Raw genomic sequence first — 21794 nt, 5'->3', positions numbered from 1 at the left:
AACTGGACCCACACCTCTCACCATTAACCAAGATAGACTCTCACTGGATTAAAGATTTAAACCTAAGACATGAAACTATAAAAATACTAGAAGAGAGTGCAGGGAAAACCCTTGAAGAAATTGGGTTGGGCGAGTTTTTTATGAGAAGGACCCCCCGGGGCAATTGAAGCTGCATCAAAAATACACTATTGGGACTTGATCAAACTAAAAAGCTTCTGCACAGCCAAGAACACAGTAAGTAAAGCAAGCAAACAGCCCTCAGAATGGGAAAAGATATTTGCAGGTTATGTCTCCGACAAAGGTTTAATAACCAGAATCCACAGAGAACTCAAACGCATTAGCGTTTGACCAGAGATGTTGGCGTGGATGTGGAGAAAAAGGAACACTTTTGCACTGCTGGTGGGAATGCAAATTAATACATTCCTTTTGGAAAGAGATATGGAGAACACTTAGAGATCTAAAAATAGATCTGCCATTCAATCCTGTAATCCCTCTACTGGGCATATACCCAGAAGACCAAAAATCACATCATAACAAAGATATTTGTATCAGAATATTTATTGCAGTGCTATTCATAGTTGCTAACTCATGGAAAAAGCCCAAGTGCCCTTCAATTACCTCTTTAAAAATCTCTCTTGAAATGTGTTCTGAGGTGGGGAGGGTTAGAACTTCAACATGTGAATTTTGAAAGGACACAATTCAACCATATGTTTTTTTTTTTTCTTCCCTTTGTTTTGAGATAGGGTATCACTCTGTTTCCTGGACTAGAGTGCAGTGGTGCGATCATAGGTCACTACAACTTCAAACTCCTGAGTTCAAGTGATCCTCCTGCCTCAGCCTCCTGAGTAGCTGGGACTTCAGGCATGTGTCACCATGTTCAACTTTTAAAAGTTTTTTGTGACACAAGGGTTTTGCCATGTTGCCCAGGCTGGTTTCTTGAACTCCTGGCCTCAAGCAGTCCTCTTGCCTCAGCCTCTCAAAGTGCTGGGATTGCAGGCATCAGCCACCATATCTGGCCTGTCATGAGGTTTACATGTATAACGTAGTTGTCTTAAACTTTTGTGAAAAATTAAGATAAAAATTCTTTTTAAAACTTGAAATGGAGTAGGGAAGATAGCATTCTGAAAGAAAGAAAAATGTAGGCTCTAGTGGTGATCTGGCTTAGAACTGGCTAAACGATTTAGAGTAAATTTCACCATAATTCATCTTCTATCTGTACTTTGCCAATATTTTGTACTCAGGGAGATCTGAAGTACCTTTCAAGTGCCTCTAAGATTCTGTGATTCTATTTTAGTAACTGTTTTATAATTTGACCTGACTGCTGATTTTAGGAAGATGTCTGGAGAAGAATTTTCATAATCCTGTATTATAATCTCCTGTTTACCAGATGGAACCTACAAGAGTGAAGTTTGATTTGAATCCAAGCTCTTTTCTTCTGAATCAAGCTGAAGAAAATGACTTAAAAATCTTTCCCTTGACATCTTCCCAGCTGTGTGGTCTGGGACAGTTACGTACCTCCCCTTGTAGTGGCTGTGTAATAACATATCCTCCATGAGACTTAGTTTCTTTACCTATAAAATGGGAACAGGATAGTTTGGAGACTGTCCTCCAGTCTTCCGCCTTGTCCCTGTTGCCTGCTGCAGAATGTCTTGACCCCTGCTGACCTGCCCGACCTTCACTGCTGACTGGACTCACATGCCACTGAGGTCACTTGTGGCTGGAGGCTGTCAGAGAGGAGCTGGATTTAGATCTATGTCCCCAATCTCTCTTGCTGTGTGACAGAAACCCCTCTGCTAGACAGATGTCATTTTGGGGGCATGGGTTGGCTCCAAGTGGTTACCATTGGAACAAGACATTTTTTCTTACTACTTCTTCCTGTATTTGATAACCTCACATGGTTATCAGAAAACTGTTCTTCTTATATCTTATCAGGAGGCAAATGGTGAAAGTTTATGGAGAGGAGGTATAGTTTAGCTTCATACATCAGTTTTTAAGATTCATGAACTTAAGCATTGCTAAAAATACGTGTTGGACCTTGTGCCTACTTTTTTTAGCCCAGCAAAACACCCAAGTGACACCCCTATTGCCGGGGTAAATAAATATAAATATATGTGTGTGTAAGTGTGTTTTTGTGTTGCTGCAACTGGCCTTCCACGTACGTTTCTAGTTAAATGATGTGTTCATCCTTTGTGTCGGGATCAAATTTATGTAGACCTAATCTTAAAACATTAAGGTGACTTTTATAATTAGGCTTGAATAGCTGAGTTGATTGAGGGTGAAATTTTCTTCTCTTTCTCTGTTTATCTCATTTTCATCTGTTCATACAACCCGTGCTCCTTCCCGCCCCAGGGTCCTGCTCAGGCCATTTCTAGAATGTCCTTCCCTCTTCCACCTTCATCTAGTTAATTCCCTCTATTGGTCAAAACACAGGTAGGTTGACAGTAAATGGATAGGAAAGCATTTCCCATGGAAGGCTTCCCTGACCCCTGTCTGTGCATGTGTGGCCTGAGCTTTATTGGTAGGTCTCCAAACTTTTCAGTCCTGGCCCTTCTCATTATAACCACAGTTTTACTAATGTGACTCATTCATGTCTGGCTTCTGGATCCCTCCCCTGGGAGCTCCATGAGGACAGGGCCTTCGGTGTATTGCTCACGGCTTTATCCCCAGAACCTGTCTGCTGGCATAGAGTAAGAGTTCAGTAAATGCTGTGGTTGACTCAAGTTCCCCGATCACTTAAGCAGTGAGTCTACCCACTGAGGGCCATTCACCTAGGGACGGTCAGCAACCACCACCCACAGGACGGCGGCCCTCGCTGGCTGTCTCTGGGGGCCCATGATCTGCTGTTGCCCAGTCCAGCTTCCATGTCTTTGTGTGGTGATTTTCTGCACCTGGAATGCCCACCCCCTTTCTTCTACAGATCCAAGCTCTCACTTCCTCCTGCTTGGTTTGTCTTAGAAAGCCTTGTTCCTACCATCATGCTGACTGACCATGAAACCCACCCAATGTGCTTTGCAATAAGACACTATTGTCCCTGCTTGTTAAAGCCCCCCCACCCTCTCCAAAAAGAAATACTGTGGCCAAAAATGTTATATTTTAATATTCATATATAATGACTAACATGCATAATCTTTATTTCTATCATGATTTATTCTTAGAAAACTGATCAGAGAAATGATTGCCAGCATTCCCAAGGAAGGTTCTTTTCTATGACTACCCTTTGGAAAGGAAGAAAGAGTTAGTTCTATCTTGTGACCCTACATCAAGGAAGATTTTTATTGGTTCTGCTTGAGTTACATGACCATAGCTAAACCCATGACTGGCTGGTGTGTGGAGCTTTGTGAACGGCCTGATCATGAACCAATCACTGTAGCAAAGCAACTTGATTGGCAGGTCCCTGGGCTTACCTGGGGTGGGAGGGGTGATTGCCCAAAGAAAGCCTCGTTTGCATCTAGTATGGCTAACTAGCACTTTCAGCCAGCAGGGGGTTAGTGTTGATTCCCTTAGTTTATGGGGAGTGAGAGGTAACTATCATTGACTTGTGCTGGATTCATTAGAGAGTTTTTAGCTGGCTGTTTAAAACCTGTTTGAGAGAAGAAGTTATGTAAAAGGGGCCCATCAAGTGGAATATAGATTTTATAGATAACCAAATAGTGGCAGCATGATGGATGGGTGATTGCTGAAATTGATTTCAGTGTGGGCGATTTTCTTGATGAAGGAACAAAATGACAATAATGGCCTTTCTGGTTGCTTTCGGTAGGGTTAGATGACTGCCTGCAACAATATGTCCACAAGTTTGAGCGGGAGAAGATCAATGGCGAGCAGCTGCTGCAGATTTCCCATCAGGATCTGGAGGAGCTGGGGGTCACTCGGATTGGACACCAGGAGCTTGTGTTGGAGGCTGTCGATCTTCTCTGTGCACTGGTTAGTTCAGGAAAAGGTGATCCGTACTGTGATGACAGTCCTTGAAACAGTCTTCTCTTAAATCCTCATTGTTCTGTGTATATGTTAGCATACCATCACTTTCTTAATGACCTGTTGAAGCAAAGCATGAGTTGAAAATGATATAAGAAGGGAAAAAATAAATTATTTCCTAGATTAAGGGTTGCAAACTATGGCCTGCAGGTTAAACCTGGCCCACTGTCTATTTTTGTAAATAAAGTTTTATCGGCACACAGCCATGTCATTCATTTGCATGTTGCCTGTGGCTGCTTTCATGCTACAGTGACAGAGTTGAGTAGTCGTAACAGAGGCCAGGTGGTGCCCCAAAGCCTAAAATGTTTATGACCTTGCCCTTTCCAGAAAAAAGTTTGTCTGTATAGAAAATCATCTGTATTAGTCTTAATATCTGTTATAAAGAACAAAAAGATGGAAATAGTCCCGAATGAAAATGTCATCTTGTAAATTGAAATAAGAAATGAGTTCTTATTTTCATGCCTGTTTTTGCTACTTACCATAAAAAGCATCTGAGTTTCACAGATATTTGTGATACTTAAATAACTCATGTTTGGGTTTGACATGGTCAACCTATAAAATGGTAGCTAAAATGGGGGGAAAATGTGACTTCATTGCATTCTGCAGATGATTGAACTTGGGCTATGATACGAGTTGAGTTCAATCCTGCTGGGTCCTAGTGCTGACATCACACCAGTGATACATGGGTGGCTTCAACTGTGGGCTCACAACACCTGTAAGGGCATTTAGTTTATAAACTGGCTGGCATGGCTCGCATGCTAAAGATGCCGCTAACTGAACTGTCAGGATTTGGACAAACTCCACAGCATTCAAGCTGGGTTGGTAATGTTGTGAACTCGAGCCAGGGCCATATACAATTATATCACTGAGAATGGTGGGAAAGAATGTGCTTCTGATTATTTTGCCATTCTGGTCTGCGTTCTGTTGATTATACAACACTTGACGCATTGTGCGTATTCTTCTTCTTAAAATGGACAGGGCCTTGTCTGTTCTCTGAGATGCACTGCTCTGTTTAGGAAAGTAATGGGGAAATTATTTGTGGTTGATAAATGAGCTGCCGCAAGGGAGACGCTCTGGCCAAGTGCTCTGAGCACTGGTCTGGAAAGCAGGAATTTGCATTCTAATCCTGGCCCTGCCACAGGCTACTACTCTCAGTGTGACCTCTGGGGAAACCCTGGTGTCTGTTTTTCCCATCTGTAGGGGAACACTCACCTTAGATGCAGCTGTGGACTGTTGGATGTTTTGCACTGCTGAGAAGGTATCTCAGTGTCCTGTTTGTTATGAAAACTGTATGTTTTTGGTACGGTTAAACATGTTTGAGTTTACTTTATGACACTTTCCGGGAACGCGGTTTTCCGGTCTTTTCTGCTGGATGGTTTGCAAATTTGCATCGTCTCTTTCCCTTTGCAGTAAAACTTTCAGGACAGATAAATCCGCAGCGTCAGAGGGGACGAGGAAGGCACATTGGGTGAGGCCAGGGGGATGATAAACCTAACCGCTGCCTCTGGGCGTTCGCTCAGTTTTTTCCTCTTCCTTACCTCTTAAACATAAAAAAAAAAAAAAGAACAAAACTGGACAGATGCCAGAACCCAAAGCTGTGTGTTACCTCCTACAATTTCCTTCTAATTTCCTTTGCAGACCCCACTGTGACCTCAGACTCATTCTGGACCTGCTTTGTGTAGGACTGTGTTTGGCAGAGAATCACTTGGGGGTTCGCAAATGCATGTGGTTTTTCTGGGCTGGGGAGGGTTACAGTGAAGTTTTGCTAAAGAGTCTTTAGTCTTGATACAGACTCCTTTTTAGGTATTCTTGCTGTAATTCATGTACTAACTATTCTGTATCTATTCATGTACCATATCGGTCTGTAGATACATAAACTGGTGATACCTTTGACTGGGCCACCCCCTGGGCAGTTCATGCGGGAGTGCAGTCGGCTCTGGTGTGGTCAGAGAGGCTTTTATAAGCTTAGTTCAGTGGATGTTGATTTTGTGATAGACAGGAAATGAATAGAATTAGAAGTAAAGAAGGGGGGGGCGGGGAAAACAAAACTACTGGAAAGTTTCAGAGCAAAGAGAAGGGTAAATAGAAGGGTTGAGATCTAAGAGAGGAAACAGCTATTGATGGAGATTCATAACCTGGTGAGCGATGGCTCACGAATAGCTGGTCATGGTTAGAGAGCCAGGAGAGAAGCCGCCTGGTGTGGACATAGAGCTTGGCTGGCAGCAGTGGCTTAGGAGAGTGACATGTCTTATGAGATGGGACCAGGGCCACTTCCCAGGACTGAATGAGAATCTGCACTGGTGCCTGAGATGGACGCGAGAGCTGCTTCTTCTGGTAGGGTAGCTGTTAGCTAGTGTGACTATTTAAATGAAAATTAATTAAAGTGAAATAAAATTCAGTTCCTCAGTGCATTAGCTACATTTTGAGTGCTCAGTAGCTACACGTGGCTAGTGGCTCCCATATTGGGCAGCACAAAGAACATTTTTATCTACTGGACAGACTGGTCGAGAGTGACAAAGTATGACCTTAACCTGTTCTTTGCCAAATCAGTGAGGCCCCAGTTTACTGATGACCAAGGTGGCCGCGGGGAAGTGGGAGGGGGAGCGGTGTTTTTAGGTTGAAGAAGGCTGAGAATTGAATGCAGTTGGAACTGATACAGTGTGAAGCGATGCTAACAAAGTATGTGGTTAAAGGAAATACCTCTAATGGACCTGCGAGGCCAGAGCGTTTCTGCACAGGTGTACCACCCCCAGGGTGTTTGTTCTTCATCTACCTGTGGCGCAGTCTTTAAAAATGTTACCTCTTTTTAGGAAAAGAATTCAGGCAGGAAGGGGAATCTTTGCTAGCAATTTGTATTTAACTTGATTTTGCTTATGAAATTATTAAATGCCTTTAGGAAAACTGTCAGGTGTACTTGTCAGCCTGTCACTTCACTGACCTGGGTCACTAAGATGCTTTGACTGTGTGTCTCTGGCACCCTTAGATCATGACAGAGCTTGTGGGAAGGGAGATGAAGATGGAGAGGTTATATAAGGTTTGTTCTTGGTAAAAACGTGTATAATTTTAAGGGACCCAGGACAGTGAGAATCTGGTCTCTTTCCAGTGTACTACCTGTGGTTTCTTTAGCCAGGTCAGGAAGGGATCCCTGAAGGCTAACTCTTAAGGAAGTGAGGTCTCAGTGGAAGGCTTTTAATATGTGACAAATAGATTTTCAGAGACTCACTTTGATACTTAATTTGTATCTTTTTGATGAATTACCTTAAAGCAATTCCTGAAGGAGACAGGTTTTAGGGGAAAGACTGGTGAAGATAAGTAGTCTGGCCTGAGAAATTATTCATTTTCTTTGTTTGTAGAGTACTGAAGTCAATAATCCTTTCCCGATTATGCTTCTACAGTAGAGGCTCTTTGGAGCTGACATAATTAGGTTCTTGTCATCTCCTTATTGTGGAATGGGGTTGAAGGGGAAGGAACTTTTCTTCCTAATTTTCCTCCTTCCTTCTTTTAAAACTTGCATCCTGTTTTCACTGTACCCATCCATCTTTTTAGTCCCATTAGTTGTTTTGAGAAAAAAGGAAAATCAGTGCAAACTGAGTGGAAAAGGAAGAGAGCCTTAGAAGAAGCCACCCTTCTTCCTTTAATATTAAAAGTGGTAGGTTTGTAGAAGATTGAACTTTCAAGTTTTTTGCAACAATAAAATGCATGTAACCCTCTTTGACTTTAAGAAGTAAGTGTTGGGTATAGTATAAAAGTCCCATATTATTTATGATGACAGTGATTATTGAAAGCTGGCTTTCCTGTTTTTTGTTCTGAACTCTGGATATAAGTTGGCAGGCTAATTGTTGGAGGGGAGGGGGCATTTCCCATTAATAGAACTCACAGGTCCTTCAGAACAAGCTGTCATGTGGGCTCTTTTGTCCATTCAGTTTTAAGTCTTTGATTCTTTGAATTGGAAAAGCCATAATGAAAAACTGTCTTTTTATTTTTGTCTTTTCTATTGAAGGCCAATACCATATTTAGTCTCTGGAAAATAACGTCAAAAAGAATGAATGTAAGATTTGGATAGACTACTCCTGTTAATACAGAATACGCCTATTTTGAAATTTACAGTTTTTTCCAAAGCTTATAGAAGGCAGCTTTCAATTAATTCCGTTGCCTAACTTCTTTCAGCATTTCTAGCTGCATTTTTTTAAAATTATTTTTCACTAGGAAGCAACATAAATGCAAATTTCTAATAAAATCTATTTAAAGTGAGAATTATAAGTTAATCACCACAAAAGGTTTTCATGAAATTGACTTTAATGAACATAATTCTCACTTTAAATAGATTTTATTAGAAGTTTACATTTATGTTGCTTCCTAGTAAAAAAATCATCAAAAAAAATGGCAGATAGAAATGCTGGGGACCCAAGGCTGGTGCCCTAGAGGTTGGTCAGAATTCCCAAACCACCACTGCTTAGCTGTGTGAGTTTGGAGAATTTACTTATTGCTTTTGTGCCTCAGTTTCCTCTGTAAATTAGAGATACTATCATTTCCACCTTCATGGGCTGTTTCCCTGAGGTGTAACACACATCAAACAGGCCTGTTCCTGGCATAAAGTATTCAATAATGTTAGTCATTATATTGGTCGAGTTTTTTTAATGGTTCTAGATTCTTGTTTTGAGACGCTGTGGAGACAGTATAATGTACCTCCAGAAATGCCTCCACTTTTTGTTGAAATGATAAAACCATCCGGGATGTGGACATGCAATTCACAGTGTCATCCCCGGGGTGTGTTGCCTCCTGAGATTCGCTCTTCCTCTGAAAGGAACCTAAGACAATATCGTCTTGTGAAATTAATTTTTTTTAAAAAGGCACCCAAGTAAGTTGAACACTGTTCAAGAAGAACACAGTTTACAAGCTCCAGAGGGGGGAATTGCGTTTTAGGATCTGGGTGTTTAGTTAGTGCTGCTATTTCTGTGTGAGTCGCGTCTGAGGGGCGTTCCTCCGTCCCATGACTACACTGTGTGCAGCCGTGAGCAGTGTGCACAGACCCTGTGGGCCGACACCTGCCATCTCAGTGAACACAGTGATTCAGGTGGAACAGTGTGAGTCACGTGCTGGAGAGTCACTGAGGGGGTGATTCACCCCCAGAGGATACGTGGCAATGCCAGAGATGCTTCTGGTTGTCACAGCTGGGTTAGGGGACACTAATGACATTCCATGGTGTAGAGGCCAGAGGTGCTGCTTAACCTCCTGCACTGCCTGGGAACCCCCGTCCCCACAAAAGAGATTTTCCGGCCCCAAGTGTCAGTAGGGCTGAGGTTGAGAAACCTGGGTGTGGATTAAGTGGCTGGGGCAGGCTTGCAGAGCAGGGGCATTTGAACCAGGACTTGACTGATGAGAATGAGCTGTCCATGCCAAGCCTCGTGGGAAGAGCATTTTGGGAAGAGGAACTAGCGGGGAGGCTCAGAGCAGGCTGTGGGACGAGCAGAGAGAGGGCCAGTGTGGTCGGAGAGGGCAGGGTGGCTGCGGGCAGACGAGGCAGGATGTTGGGGTGGTTGAGGAGTTATCCAGGTTACTCAGTGGGCTTTTGAGTTATTATGAGAATTTGGACATTGTTGGTTTTGAATTTTTCCCTTTGATTTTATTTTGCATAGAATTATGGCCTTGAAACTGATAATATGAAGAACTTGGTTCTGAAGCTGCGAGCTTCTTCCCACAATTTACAGAATTATATAAGTAGCCGGCGGAAAAATCCAGCTTATGATGGGAACACTTCCCATAAGCCCCCCAACGAGTTCCTGACATCCGTGGTGGAGCTCATTGGTGCTGCTAAGGCTTTGCTGGCGTGGCTGGACCGGTGAGTTGTTGAGGCGTCTTTTTTTTTTACTCTGTTACAGAACAGGGTCCGAGATACATGGAAGCCTATACAAAGAAAATGTTTGACTTTGCCATTGAAAATAAAACTTAGTTCAGCAGGATATAGAATCCTTGGCTGAAAATCGTTTTTTAAAAGAAAATTAAAGGCAGATAACTACCCTCTTCTGGTTTCAAAAGTTTCAGTGAAATTGAAATATTTATATCTTACTAGGAGATTTTAATATTTAACATTCTGTAATGACACCTCTATAGATAGAATTTAGTAAGAATATAGAATATATAGAATATTTGAACAATACCATCAACATGCTTCATAAATGGATGGACGTGGAACGTTATACCCAACAACTGAAGAATATACATTCTTCTCAAGCATGTATAGATCACTTATGAAAATGAATCATGTATTATAAAGCAAGGCAAAAATGCAAGTCCCGATAAATTCCAAAGAAATAATGTCCAAAAAAAACTTAAAAAAGAAAACGAACAATTGTTCCTTTCTTGTCATTTTTACTGGAACCCAAGGAGTCCTGGATCAGTGGTATATTTTAGGATTCTTTTGCAAGTTGCTGAAGGAGTTAATGGCAGGAATGAGTTAACCTCAGCTCAGAGAAAAGCGAAAGGTTGTGTTTAATTGAGATTAAACATTAATGGTTGAGTATTTGATTGGTGTGAAGTCTGTTACTGGACTTCCGAAGGGATGTTCACTCTCCTGGATCCTTTTTGATGTGTTTTTACCTAGTGCTTCTCTCTTTTCTATTCAGATTTGTGTTTTATGTGTTAATTGAGAAGAAACAATTATATAACAGATAATTTAAACTAGCCCAGGGGGTAGCTCTGCTTGTCAACATACAGTGCCTTGTGGGATCCCGGTGGGTTCTCTTTACCCTTTTTAAAGAGATTTTTGTTACTTCCTAGGGCTCCATTTACAGGGATCACTGATTTCTCAGTAACGAAGAACAAAATCATTCAGCTGTGCTTGGACCTGACCACTACAGTCCAGAAGGTCAGTAGTACATTATTATATATTATTATCACTTTCTAAAATTCTTTTCTTTTTCTTCTTCTTCAAAGGATTTCCATGCAGGTATGAAGTATCATACTCTCTCTCCTCTTTTTTGTTCTCATCAGAATTGGAGAGAGATGAAAGGCTTTAAAGTTAGATTCATTGTACAAGTGGTTTCTGAGAAAAAACGACCAATGGCCTTTGAATCAAAGATTGCTTTTTTTGTTTTAATATAATTGAGCTGACAAGTGCTGTAAAATGTTTGAGCACTTAATTTTTGTTCTAATAGAATTCTTGGCTGGGTGTGGTGGTTCACACCTTTAATCATAGAATTCTGGAAGGCCAAGGTGGGAAGATTGCTTGAGATCAGGAGTTCAAGACCAACCTGGGCAACATAGACTCTGTATCTACAAAAAATTTTTAAAAATTAGCTGAATATGGTGGCACATGCCTGTAAGTCCCAGCTTCTCGGGAGGTTGAGGCGGGAGGAGAGCCCAGGAGTTTGAAGTTTCAGTGAACCAAGTTTGTACCACTGCACTCCAGCCTGTCTCAAGAGAAAAAAAAAAAAAGAAATTCTGGAGTAACTGTATTGCACTTGGCTTTGTGCTGAAGACTTTACTGTATTTGCTTCTTAGCTTTCTTCTCATTTTGACTCTCTGGTTATTTGATTTACCTGTCAAGATGGGCGAGGTTATAAGGGAATAACAAATAAACCCCCAACCCCAGCAGTTTCTTCTTTTTAGTCCTTGATTATTTTTATCTAAAGGGGTCAGTGGGAGTGGGGCAGTCTGCTTGGATTCTCGCTGCTTCAGGACACAGGTGACAGAACCACTGGTATCTCATGTTGCTTGTCCCCAGGGCAGACAGACAAAGACCCTTAAAGGTTCCCACACTGATAGACGTTACAGTCTGGAAGAGACACATGTCAATTTGACTCATGGCTCACTGGCCAGACCTGGGAATCTTAGTGAGGGCCCAGAAAGTTACACATCAATCTCTAACTTATCTGGTTCCCGTGAGCATGACTTTTTAAATAATTTCTTTATTAAAGAAATTGGACCATTCATTAGCTCTTAGGACCATCTTCTGTCCGTTACTCATCACGTAGCAGACACTTGTAAAATATTTTTGAGGCTACAAAGTGTAAGGAAGAGCTTGTGTTTTCATGTCCCACGTGGTTCTGAAATTCTGTGATTTCATGTTTGTTTCCACTGCTGATTTGGTAAAATAAAAAGAACATCTATCCCTTGATCCTGACTATGCCTGACAGAGGTACAGTTCTGAAAAGCCATGTGTTTTCTGTCTGTTTCTGGAACATGAATTGTGAATGTTAGCTTTGCACAGGACAGTTGTTTGAGATCTAGTCCTGAGCAGCCATTGGGCTTAATTGAGGCTACAATCTTAGAAACTCAGAGGAGCTAGCGTGGTTCCGTGGTTTGCTCTGTACTTGTGATGTGTAAAGTAACTGACATATCGAGTCTTATGTGGTTGTGCTGGGTTACTCGTGTAGCCGTGGAGGCTGGCGTGTTAGGGGAAGGAATTTCCCTGGTATGTGCCTTAACCATTCGTTTTCTTCCTGCCTCCCTTATCCTTAACATTCTGCCTTCTTTTTTTTTTTTTTTTAGAGATAGGGTCTCACTGTTGTTCTGACTGGTCTCCAACTCCTGAGCTCAGGCGATCCACCCCCTCCTTGGTCTCCCAGTGTGCTAGGATTATAGGCGTGAGTCACTGCATCCGGCCTCTATTTTGATTTTTAGTGGAGGTTACTGCCAGTCAATTAAATGTATAAGAGTTAAATGTTATAATTAGCAAACGGGAAAGTTATGCCCTTAGATACATTTGTGTTTTAGTGCAAAGAATCCTAGACCATTGACTGATTCAGAAGCCTTGCTGTAGGGGAGGGGAAGGAGGAAGAGGGATGAAGTCAATGGCGAAGGTCATCTTACTTGTTTCCCAGGGTGGATCTGCTTTGTCTGGGCAAGTTGATGTGGCTTCAGAGGTATTTGGACAGTACTGTCAATACAGTTTTATTTAGCGCTTACTCTGTGTCTGTTGCCATTCTGGGATACCAAAATGAATAAACAGGCAGTCTCTGACCTCACGGAGTTCAAAGTCAATGGGGGGAAGAGAAAATGGAAAGGTAAATAGCAAAACTATATATATTAGAGAGCGAGAGTGTTACACATGGTTACATAAAGTTAGCAAAGTGCCAAGGAGGCACACAGGATGGGTGGAGAGGGGAATAAAATTTGAGATACATGGCTGGAGTAGCCTCCGTGAGAAGGTGGTATTTAAATCATTCCACCAGTATATTCTGTGCTCGTCAGGTCAGGATGGGCTGTGCGACACCTCGAGTAGCACTTTTCCTTGCAGTCATAGAAGTGTCACTACGAACAGTCTCCATGTAGGAGGTACTCCTGACCTGGTCACATCAGAAGGTACTTGCTAAGCGTCCTCCTGCCACCTGCCCCTGCTTACGGGGGCCTCACGACGCCTGGCACCTGCCTGATGGGGATTTTTAAATGTGTATTTAAATGAATGAGGTAATGCTTTTGACAAATCACTTGATGAGAAGCTGCCTTTTATCAGGAGAAATTTGACCCACACTGAGGGGACACAAGAGGTATCGTTTTTATTTATTTCTGTGTTCATTTTTTGTTTTTATTTTCCCTGTGGTATTCTTCATGGGAATTTAGTAGTTAAGAGCACATTCTTTACGAAGGGATCGCTACAGATTTAAATCCTACCTCTACCCTTAATTACCGTTACTCCTACCTCTGCCGTCAATTTAGACCTTGGACAAATCACTTAAAATTGATGGACCTCAATTTTCTCATTTGCAAAATGGGAACAATAATATTTATCTTATTGGATGATTTGGTGAGGTTCCTACAAGTTATTGTTAAGAAAAAAGGCAAAAACATATTCCTATAATCGTAGCACTTTGGGAGGCTGAGGTGGGTGGATAGCTTGAGCTTATGAGTTTGAGACCAGCCTGAGCAAAAGCGAGATCCCATCTGTACTAAAAATAGAAAAACTGAGACAAGAGGATCACTAGAGCCTGAGCTGGAGGTTGCTCTGAGCTATGACACCATGGGTGACAGCTGGAGACTCTCTCAAAAAAAAAAAAAAGAAAAGAAAAGAGGGCTAAAACTAAAAAGGACGACATGGAGATAAATCAGTATCCCCCCAAATTAAAATGCACGTGTGTGTGTGTGTGTGTGTATTTGTAACATACATATATCCACAAACCTGTATGCAAAGGAATATGTAAAAACAGTAGGAAATTAGAAAAGTTGCGTTTACCCTGGAAAGTAGAGAGGTAGTGAGGGAATGTGGGAGCCAAGAAAAAGAAAAGGAGAGAAAAATGTTTTATTTACAAAAATTATGTTTATTGACCACATTTATGTATTTATGTAAGATTAGATATAGGTAAGTTATATAAAATATATTTAAAATAATACCAATGTCAGTAAGTTGTTATGAACATTAAATGGGCTATGAATTATTATTATTTAATTTCAGATTAACACGAGGGTGCAGATGTTTAGGTTACATTGTTTTCCTTTCTAAGGTCAAGTTCAAGTTGTAATAAGCCCTTCACCTGGGGGTGTGCTGAACACCCTCACTCTGCACATTAGGGATATGAACTATTAAAAGCTTAGTGGCTACTTAAGTCCTAGTGGACTTTATCTTGCTTTGTACTGGTTTTCTGGAATCAAATTTGATAGTTTAAGGAGGGGAACTAAACAAATATGTGGCTCTTATGTTGTGATATTTTTAAATTTTAAATTTGAACAGTTTTTAAGGATTGAGACTGATACGTAAATATACATGGGGATATCATTTTGTGAACTTGGATTGAAAAAAGATTTTTTTGTAATAATTGAAGAACACAGGTACTTTGGCAAATGTTGATGTTGGGTACACATGCGCGCACATGCACATAATTTAGAAATAACAGACCTTGAAGGTCGCTTGAGTTGTGCGTTGTCATGAGTTGAAGGTCGCTTTCAGTGTACATCGTCGTGGGAGGGATGAGGCTGGCTGGTGAGGGGACTTCACACCATCTTTCACTATTCTTGACAGAAGGTCTTTCGACTCTTTAGGAAGAAACCTGTCTTTGCTTCTTACTCTTTTTGTTCTAGGAATTGAAGGGAGAAAAATAATATCTCTTTCTTTCAGCAACGTCTTCTTGTAGCCTTTATCCTTCTGTGGAGAGACGCACCTGCTGTCCTCTCTCTTTTCTTCCACTTACTGCTATTTTCACCTTCTCTTTCTTGTCAGTTTCTCCGCATCCTTTTTTCCAGTAATATATAAGTTCTGATTTGAAGGATAAATATTGCTGCTTTATTTTTCCCCTGCAAGGAAATTTGCCCCCCCCACCCCCCCCCCGCTTTTTAAAAAACAAAACAAAACGATCTTCTCATCCCATGTTGAGGCTATAAACTGAAAAGAAGGAATACAAAGTGGGAAGAGATTGCGATCTACATTTCTAGTCTAATCCCCTAATGTTGTGAGGCCATGAAAACTGAAATAGTGACCAGAGAAATGACATTGACAGTGACAGGTACTGAATCCTGGTCTAAAGAGGTAGGGAAGGGAGCAATATTTGGGACCAGGAAAACTGATCGGAAGGAAAGAAAGTCATGGCAGCAGAAGAGGAAAAGGCCATTGTTGGCGCTCACCCTGTCCCGGCGTGCACGCCATGCTGGACACGTGTCCTCACCCTGGATTCTCAGCAGTTCCCGGAGGCGGGTTTTGTTATCTCCCGTCTTATGCAGAAGGGAACAGAGGCAGCAGAGAGCTCACCTGCATTGCCCATGGCTGCTGGGTTAGAAGGTGGAGTGAAGGGAGGCAGGGGCAGAGCTGACCCGCAGCTCAGGCCGGGTCTCTGCGGCTCAGGTGACCGAGGACTGTGGCAAAGCCCAGCTCGTTCTCTGACTCATGACGGGGTGACTTGGTCTCAGCACTGATTTTTCCGTTTCATTGCCTTCATGCCAAACACCATGAAGCTGTGCCTGCAGCTGCCTCCTCGCAGGAGGACTGGGAGTGGGAGCCCACGCCTACCGGGGCAGCAGGTACAAAGGGAGCCCTTCACACCACACGCTGACTGGAACAATTTGGGAGGCAGGAGAGCTCCTCAGGCCCGCTGCCTCACTCACCAGGACAGGGAACCCGTTTTCTTGGTGGCCTTCTGGATTGGCTGAAGAACCAGGTGCTGGGAACCACCAGGATGTCACACCTCTCCCCTGACTCTCCGGCCCTGGGGGATTGGGAAGAGCTCTTGGATGATGGTCTCCCCCCCAGGGTGACAGCGCTTACGTCATTCTGAGATTTATAATGAGAGATCATAGACACAGATTGCTAGTTTTATGTCTCACACAAGGCCACATAAATACACTGTTTATCTAAGGTCGATATTTGTTAAATGATTCTGTCCTCTGTATTAATAGGGAATCAGCCATTAATAGGCAGTTAATGGTTTAGTTCCAGGCATAACATATAGGTGGAAAAGCACATTTTTAAACTATAATTATTCGTATTTATGGAAGTTCCTCCTGTAGTTTGAATTTATATGAGATTCATACATGTAAAAACATAGTTCTCAATTTATTTTTAAAGTTTTTTCTCCCTAGGCTGCTCTTTTCCTGAGAGTCAGTATAAATTTTGGGAGCAGTAGAGTAGCTATCATTATTTGCTGCATTTTTGTCTGGTAGAGAAAATTAAAAAAAATTGAAGATGGTAATGAAAATCTGATGGTTTCATGTAGGGTAGAAATTGGTTGCTATTTCCCTCCTTGTGGTAGTAGGAAAAAGTGACCTAGAAATGACTTTTCTTTTTAAATGAGAATCTTTGACCAACAATTCCAACCAAGTTGATCAATATCCTTCATGTGCATAAAATAATTACCCTTCCCTTTAAGATTGTTCCAGTTTGGATTATTTAGTTCATAATGCCGAATAAACTCTACAGAATCTAGTTGTTTCGATTTTCTTCTGCACACACCCTGGGGTGGTAGCGTGAAAACATTTGCTGTCACCAATTCTGGAAGGTTGAGTGAGAAAGTTTCGCACTGGCAGTTTCACTTTGGCAGCTTCCAGGCAGGACAATGGCGATTCCTATAATCAGCTAACCTGGTGTACAGTGTTCCGAGTCTTTTGTTCTTGAGCTGAGTAAATAATGCTTTGCATTCCAGCTCTTTACTTAATGTCATCAGTAGCATACCTCAAGACCACTTTTTTGGCAGTGTGTTAATGAATGTTTTGTTGAGCCCTTTTCATCTCTCAAGGACTGAAATATCTGATTTAATCTCAGTGGTGCTTAAAATAAACTTTTGTGGCTGAGTTTACTCAAGCTCTTATTTGAAAGCTATTATAGGCAGACCCAGAGCTAAGGGCTGCTGGCTTGTCGGCCCACTGCTGGCTGAGCCTGGGGTCACCGTGGAGGCCATATTCACTTTCTTCTTCTTCTCTTTTTGAAATTAAATCATAACTGTGTACATTAATGCATTTCTGGGGTATAATGTACTGATTTGATCTACAATGTGGAAAGTTTACATTAGACTTGTTAACATAACCATCACCTCACTTACGTGTTGTGGTAAAACATTTATACTCTACTTTTAATAGTTCTGAAATGTACCATTGCATTATGCACGTTAGGTGAGGTCCCCCCAAATACCCTCCTGCCTCTCAACCTTCCCCCTCTCCCCCCTTGCCTTCTTTCTGGACTATAGTTTTGTTTTATCATTCGTATGAAATGTGTAGGTGATTATATATTGATTATATATTTCATAATAGTACTGAGTACATATGTATATTGATCATATATTTCATAATAGTACTGAGTACATTGGATACTTTTTCTTGCATTCTCGAGATGCTTTACTGAGAAGAATATGTTCCAGGTCTATCCAGGTAAACATAAAAGGTGTGAAGTCTCCATCCTTGTCAGGGTTCTTGACTCCTGACTCATAACTCTCTGGACACTCTAGATAGTAGGTGGATTTTAGGTCAGTGATTTTTGTGGGTTTTCGAATTAAATAATTGGCCAAGTGAGTTGCTCTGACGAGAAGTTTGTTTGAGTAGGGGAGAGGAGGGCCTCAGGAAAAGACAATGTCAGCCCCGTCCCACTGCGCCATCTTGCTCCTATCCAGATCTCACTAGTCTGCACCCCCTGAGGGATGAGGGGCACACCAGGGTGTTGTGGGTTCCAGGGAATATCTAGAGAGTGAAGCCAACAGTGGTGGGAAGTTTTTGTAACTCTTAAGCTAAACATTTCCATTTTCTTCATTCCCTTCCTTAGGACTGTCTTATAGTGGAGATGGAGGATAAAGTTTTAACTGTGGTAAGTGTGCATTCTAAAAGTTATTCTGAAATTCCTTTTTTCCAAGGCAGTGGGAATCACATTAATTGAAATATATGCACTGTGGCTGATTCCTTCAGGTGATGCATTGAAATAGTGGCTTTTGGTAGAGGAGTCTGTTAATTTGGGTGGAAGGGAAAGCATAAAAATTGTTTTACAAGTGAAAATACCAAGCTTCTGTTAGCTCTGTTGAATTCTCTGTTTTGTTTTTCCTTTTGAACATTTTATCAGGGTATAATTACATGTAAATTGTTAGCTAACCTATTAATCAGGGTTAAACTGATGTGCAGATTTCACTTTAAGACTATTTTGATTAAAAAAAAATTCTTGGCGGTAGCCTCATGGCGGAGGGGGGAGTGCGCTCTGACTGTTTAAAAAGCATTTTGTAACCATTCATCCTCACTTCCTCCTTTTGACATAAGCCAGCCTGTGCTCTGTTGATAAGGCCTTCCTCCTACTGGGGTTGAAGAATTAAGCAATGAAGCTGCTATAAATATATTTTCCATAAATAGGGAGGCTAAACAAATTGGAGGAATGTAAAAAAGTATCACTTCTTGGATTCTCCCCCTTGGAAAGAAAAATTATTCTGGAATTTCCTGATTTGTTTGCTTGTTAAGTTTTGAGAGGTTAGAGGAGTCCGATTGGGGGAAAGGGCACATGTAGCCACTGTGACTTCTTCAGAGAGCCTCATGCTGCCTCTTTAGAGTTTTACCTCATCAGTGTTCAGCATTCAGAGCATGTGAGTGATTGCTAAAAACACTGAGACCTAAATGTAAAATGCAAAACTACAAAACTTCTAGAACAGTGGTTCTCAAACTTCCTAATGCCACGACCCTTGAATACAGTTCCTCATGTTCTGGTGACCCCCAACCATAAAATTATTTTCCCTTGAATACAGTTCCTCATGTTCTGGTGACCCCCAACAATAAAATTATTTTTGTTGCTACTTCATAACTGTATCTACTGTTATGAATTGTAATGTAAATATCTGATATGCAGGATGTATTTAGGCGACTCCTGTGAAAGAGTCGTTCGACCCCCAAAAGGGTCGTGACCCATAGGTTGAGACCCGCTATTCTAGAAGACAACGTAGGAGAAGATTTGGGTGAAGATTTTCTAGGTTTGGCATTGATTTTTTAGATAGAACATCGAAAGCTCAAACCGTGAAAGAAAAATTGTACTGTAGACAAAAACTCTGCTCTGTGAAATGCACCATTAAGAGAAAGAAAAGACAAGCCCCAGACTGGGAGAAAATATTTCCAAAGCATGTATCAGATAAAGGACTTATATCCAAAATATACAAAGAACTCTTAACACTCAGTGATAAAACAATCCAGTTAAAAAGGGGGCAAAAGATCTGAACAGACATCTCACCAAAGGAGACATAAAAATGGTAAATAGCTTATGAAAAGATGCTCTATGTTATCTGTGATTAGAGACCTGTGAATTAAAACAACGAGAGACCATGGCACACATGTTGGATTGGCTGAAATTCAAAATACTGACAACACCATTTGGGGGCAAGGATGTGTGGAGCAGCGGGAACTTTCATTCATAGCTGGTAGAAATTCAAAGGAGCACAGCCAGTTCTGAGGACGATTGGGCAGTTTTTTACAAAGCTAAACATATTCTTACTATAGACTCCAACAGTTATGCTTCTAGGTATTCACCCAAAGGAGTTGAAAACTGACATCTAAAAATCTGCACAGAATGTTTAAAGCAGCTTTACTCACAATTGCCAAAAATTGGAAGCAACCAAAATATATCTCAGGCAAATGGATAAATAAATGACGGTACATCCATAAAATGGAATATTACCCAGCAATACAAATGAGCTTTCAAGTCATGGACAGATAAGGGAGAAAAGTAAATGCATATTTTTAATCAAAATAAGCCAATCTGAAAAGGCTATATGCTCTGTAATTCCAAGTATCTGACATTCTGGAAGAAGCGAATCCATAGTGATAGGAAAAAAGATTAATATTTGGCAGGAGTTCACAGGGAGGGAGAGGTGATAGATAATTAGGTTGAACAGGAGATATTTTTAGGGATATTTGAAACTTTTGTATGATACTGTAATGATGGATGCATGAGATTAGGTGTTTGTCAAAACCCATTGAAGGTGGAGGTGAACACACCTTGTAAATTATGGACTTTAATTAATTATAGTGTCTCAGTGTCATTTATTAATTATAACAAATGCCCCATACTAATACAAGATATTACTAATAAAGGAAACAGGGGCTGGGGTGGTGGTGAATGGAGTACATGGGAACTCAATAAACTTTTTGCTTACTTTTTGGATAAATGTAAAACAGATTTAAAAAGTAAAGTATTTTAAAAAATGGTTCGGTTCCCCAAAATTTATCTTGTCAATATGTGGTATACAGAAGAGAATGGTCACTAAGAAGTTACTCAGGTGGCTGGGATGGGTGATTCTCCTTAACGGCTGGAAGGGGGTTTCCGTCTGGCCTGTGACGTCCAGTGTTGTAAAGGAGTTAATGTAAAGGCTGTACTTTTTAAGGAAAGCTGAAATAGTGGCACCATGTTCAGAGATTGCACATACGGAGTCCAAATACTGTGTATTCATGGAGCAGAGTGATCAAAACGTTTGCCGACCAGAACTGAAGATTATAGGTGAAGTGCATTTCTTTAAAAATGGGTTTGAGATAAACCTGGTTAATGATTGAACTTTCCTGACTACCTTTCTAATTCTAGGTCAAGGTTTTAAATGGCATCTGTGACAAAACAATCCGATCTACTACGGACCCTGTTATGAGCCAGTGTGCGTGTCTGGAGGAAGTTCACCTACCAAACATTAAACCCGGGGAAGGCTTGGTGAGTTCTAATAAGACTTGCTTTACTTTCAAATAACACATACTACATTTTTTTCAACTCTTTATTGCTTTCACTGTAATTCTGAAAAGTGGAATTAGCCTACTTCCCATTATGTACTTAGGAATTTGCTATCTTTGAACTCTGTCGATATGTTTTCTATCTTCAAAGCATAAACATAAATACAGTTTTAAAACTGTGTACTCATATCTTGAAGGAATGGTTTTTACAGTTTTACTTTTAGGACTTAGCAATGCAAGGAGATATAAATCATTTACCCAAAAGAAAGATGGTCCCTGGGCACAAAAGCAGTGTCTGCTCTGAAAGTCTGTGTTAGCACTTAGGATGAATGTGAGAGGAGGCCGGTTGAAGGAAGTGATTTTTTTTCTTTTCTTTTCTTTTTTTTTTGAGACAGAGTCTTACTCTGTCACCCTGGGTAAAGTGTGGTAGCATCATCAGAGCTCATAGCAACCTCAACCTCTTGAGCGCCAACAAGCGTCATCCCTCTGGCCTGAAGGAAGTGATTCTTAAGAAAAGTTTAGAAATGTTTCATAAGCAATATATGTGCTATATAATTACAGACCCTGTGAGTACAGACAGGTGAACTTACAGGATTAAATTGCTGAAATTTAAATGAAGAAACCACGAGGCCCATTAATGAGTTTAGAGGCTTTGAGTCGAGAGTGCTGGGTTTGAATCCCAGCTCTCGAGGGGCTTGGCTTCTTTACATGTGGTTTCCTCACAGGGCTGTTGA

At 41.2% G+C, this 21794-nt stretch overlaps 1 protein-coding gene across 3 annotated transcripts in view; it reads left to right on the top strand.

The window, feature by feature from the left end:
• Positions 1–21794, top strand: part of CNKSR3 (CNKSR family member 3) — a 98247-nt gene that overhangs the window by 58276 nt on the left and 18177 nt on the right. For all 3 annotated transcript variants that reach the window (XM_053591324.1, XM_053591325.1, XM_053591326.1), the window contains exons 2-6: positions 3758–3921; positions 9609–9811; positions 10750–10837; positions 18146–18187; positions 20924–21043. In XM_053591324.1, the coding sequence (XP_053447299.1) occupies positions 3758–3921; positions 9609–9811; positions 10750–10837; positions 18146–18187; positions 20924–21043 (617 nt within the window). The remainder of the gene's footprint in view (positions 1–3757; positions 3922–9608; positions 9812–10749; positions 10838–18145; positions 18188–20923; positions 21044–21794) is intronic.

This window comes from Nycticebus coucang, chromosome 5 (genome assembly GCF_027406575.1).
Source record: "Nycticebus coucang isolate mNycCou1 chromosome 5, mNycCou1.pri, whole genome shotgun sequence".
In the NCBI taxonomy this organism is placed as follows: Eukaryota; Metazoa; Chordata; class Mammalia; order Primates; family Lorisidae; genus Nycticebus; species Nycticebus coucang.
Note: the sequence above shows the minus strand (reverse complement) of the source record. Positions and strands in the feature narration are given on the sequence as shown.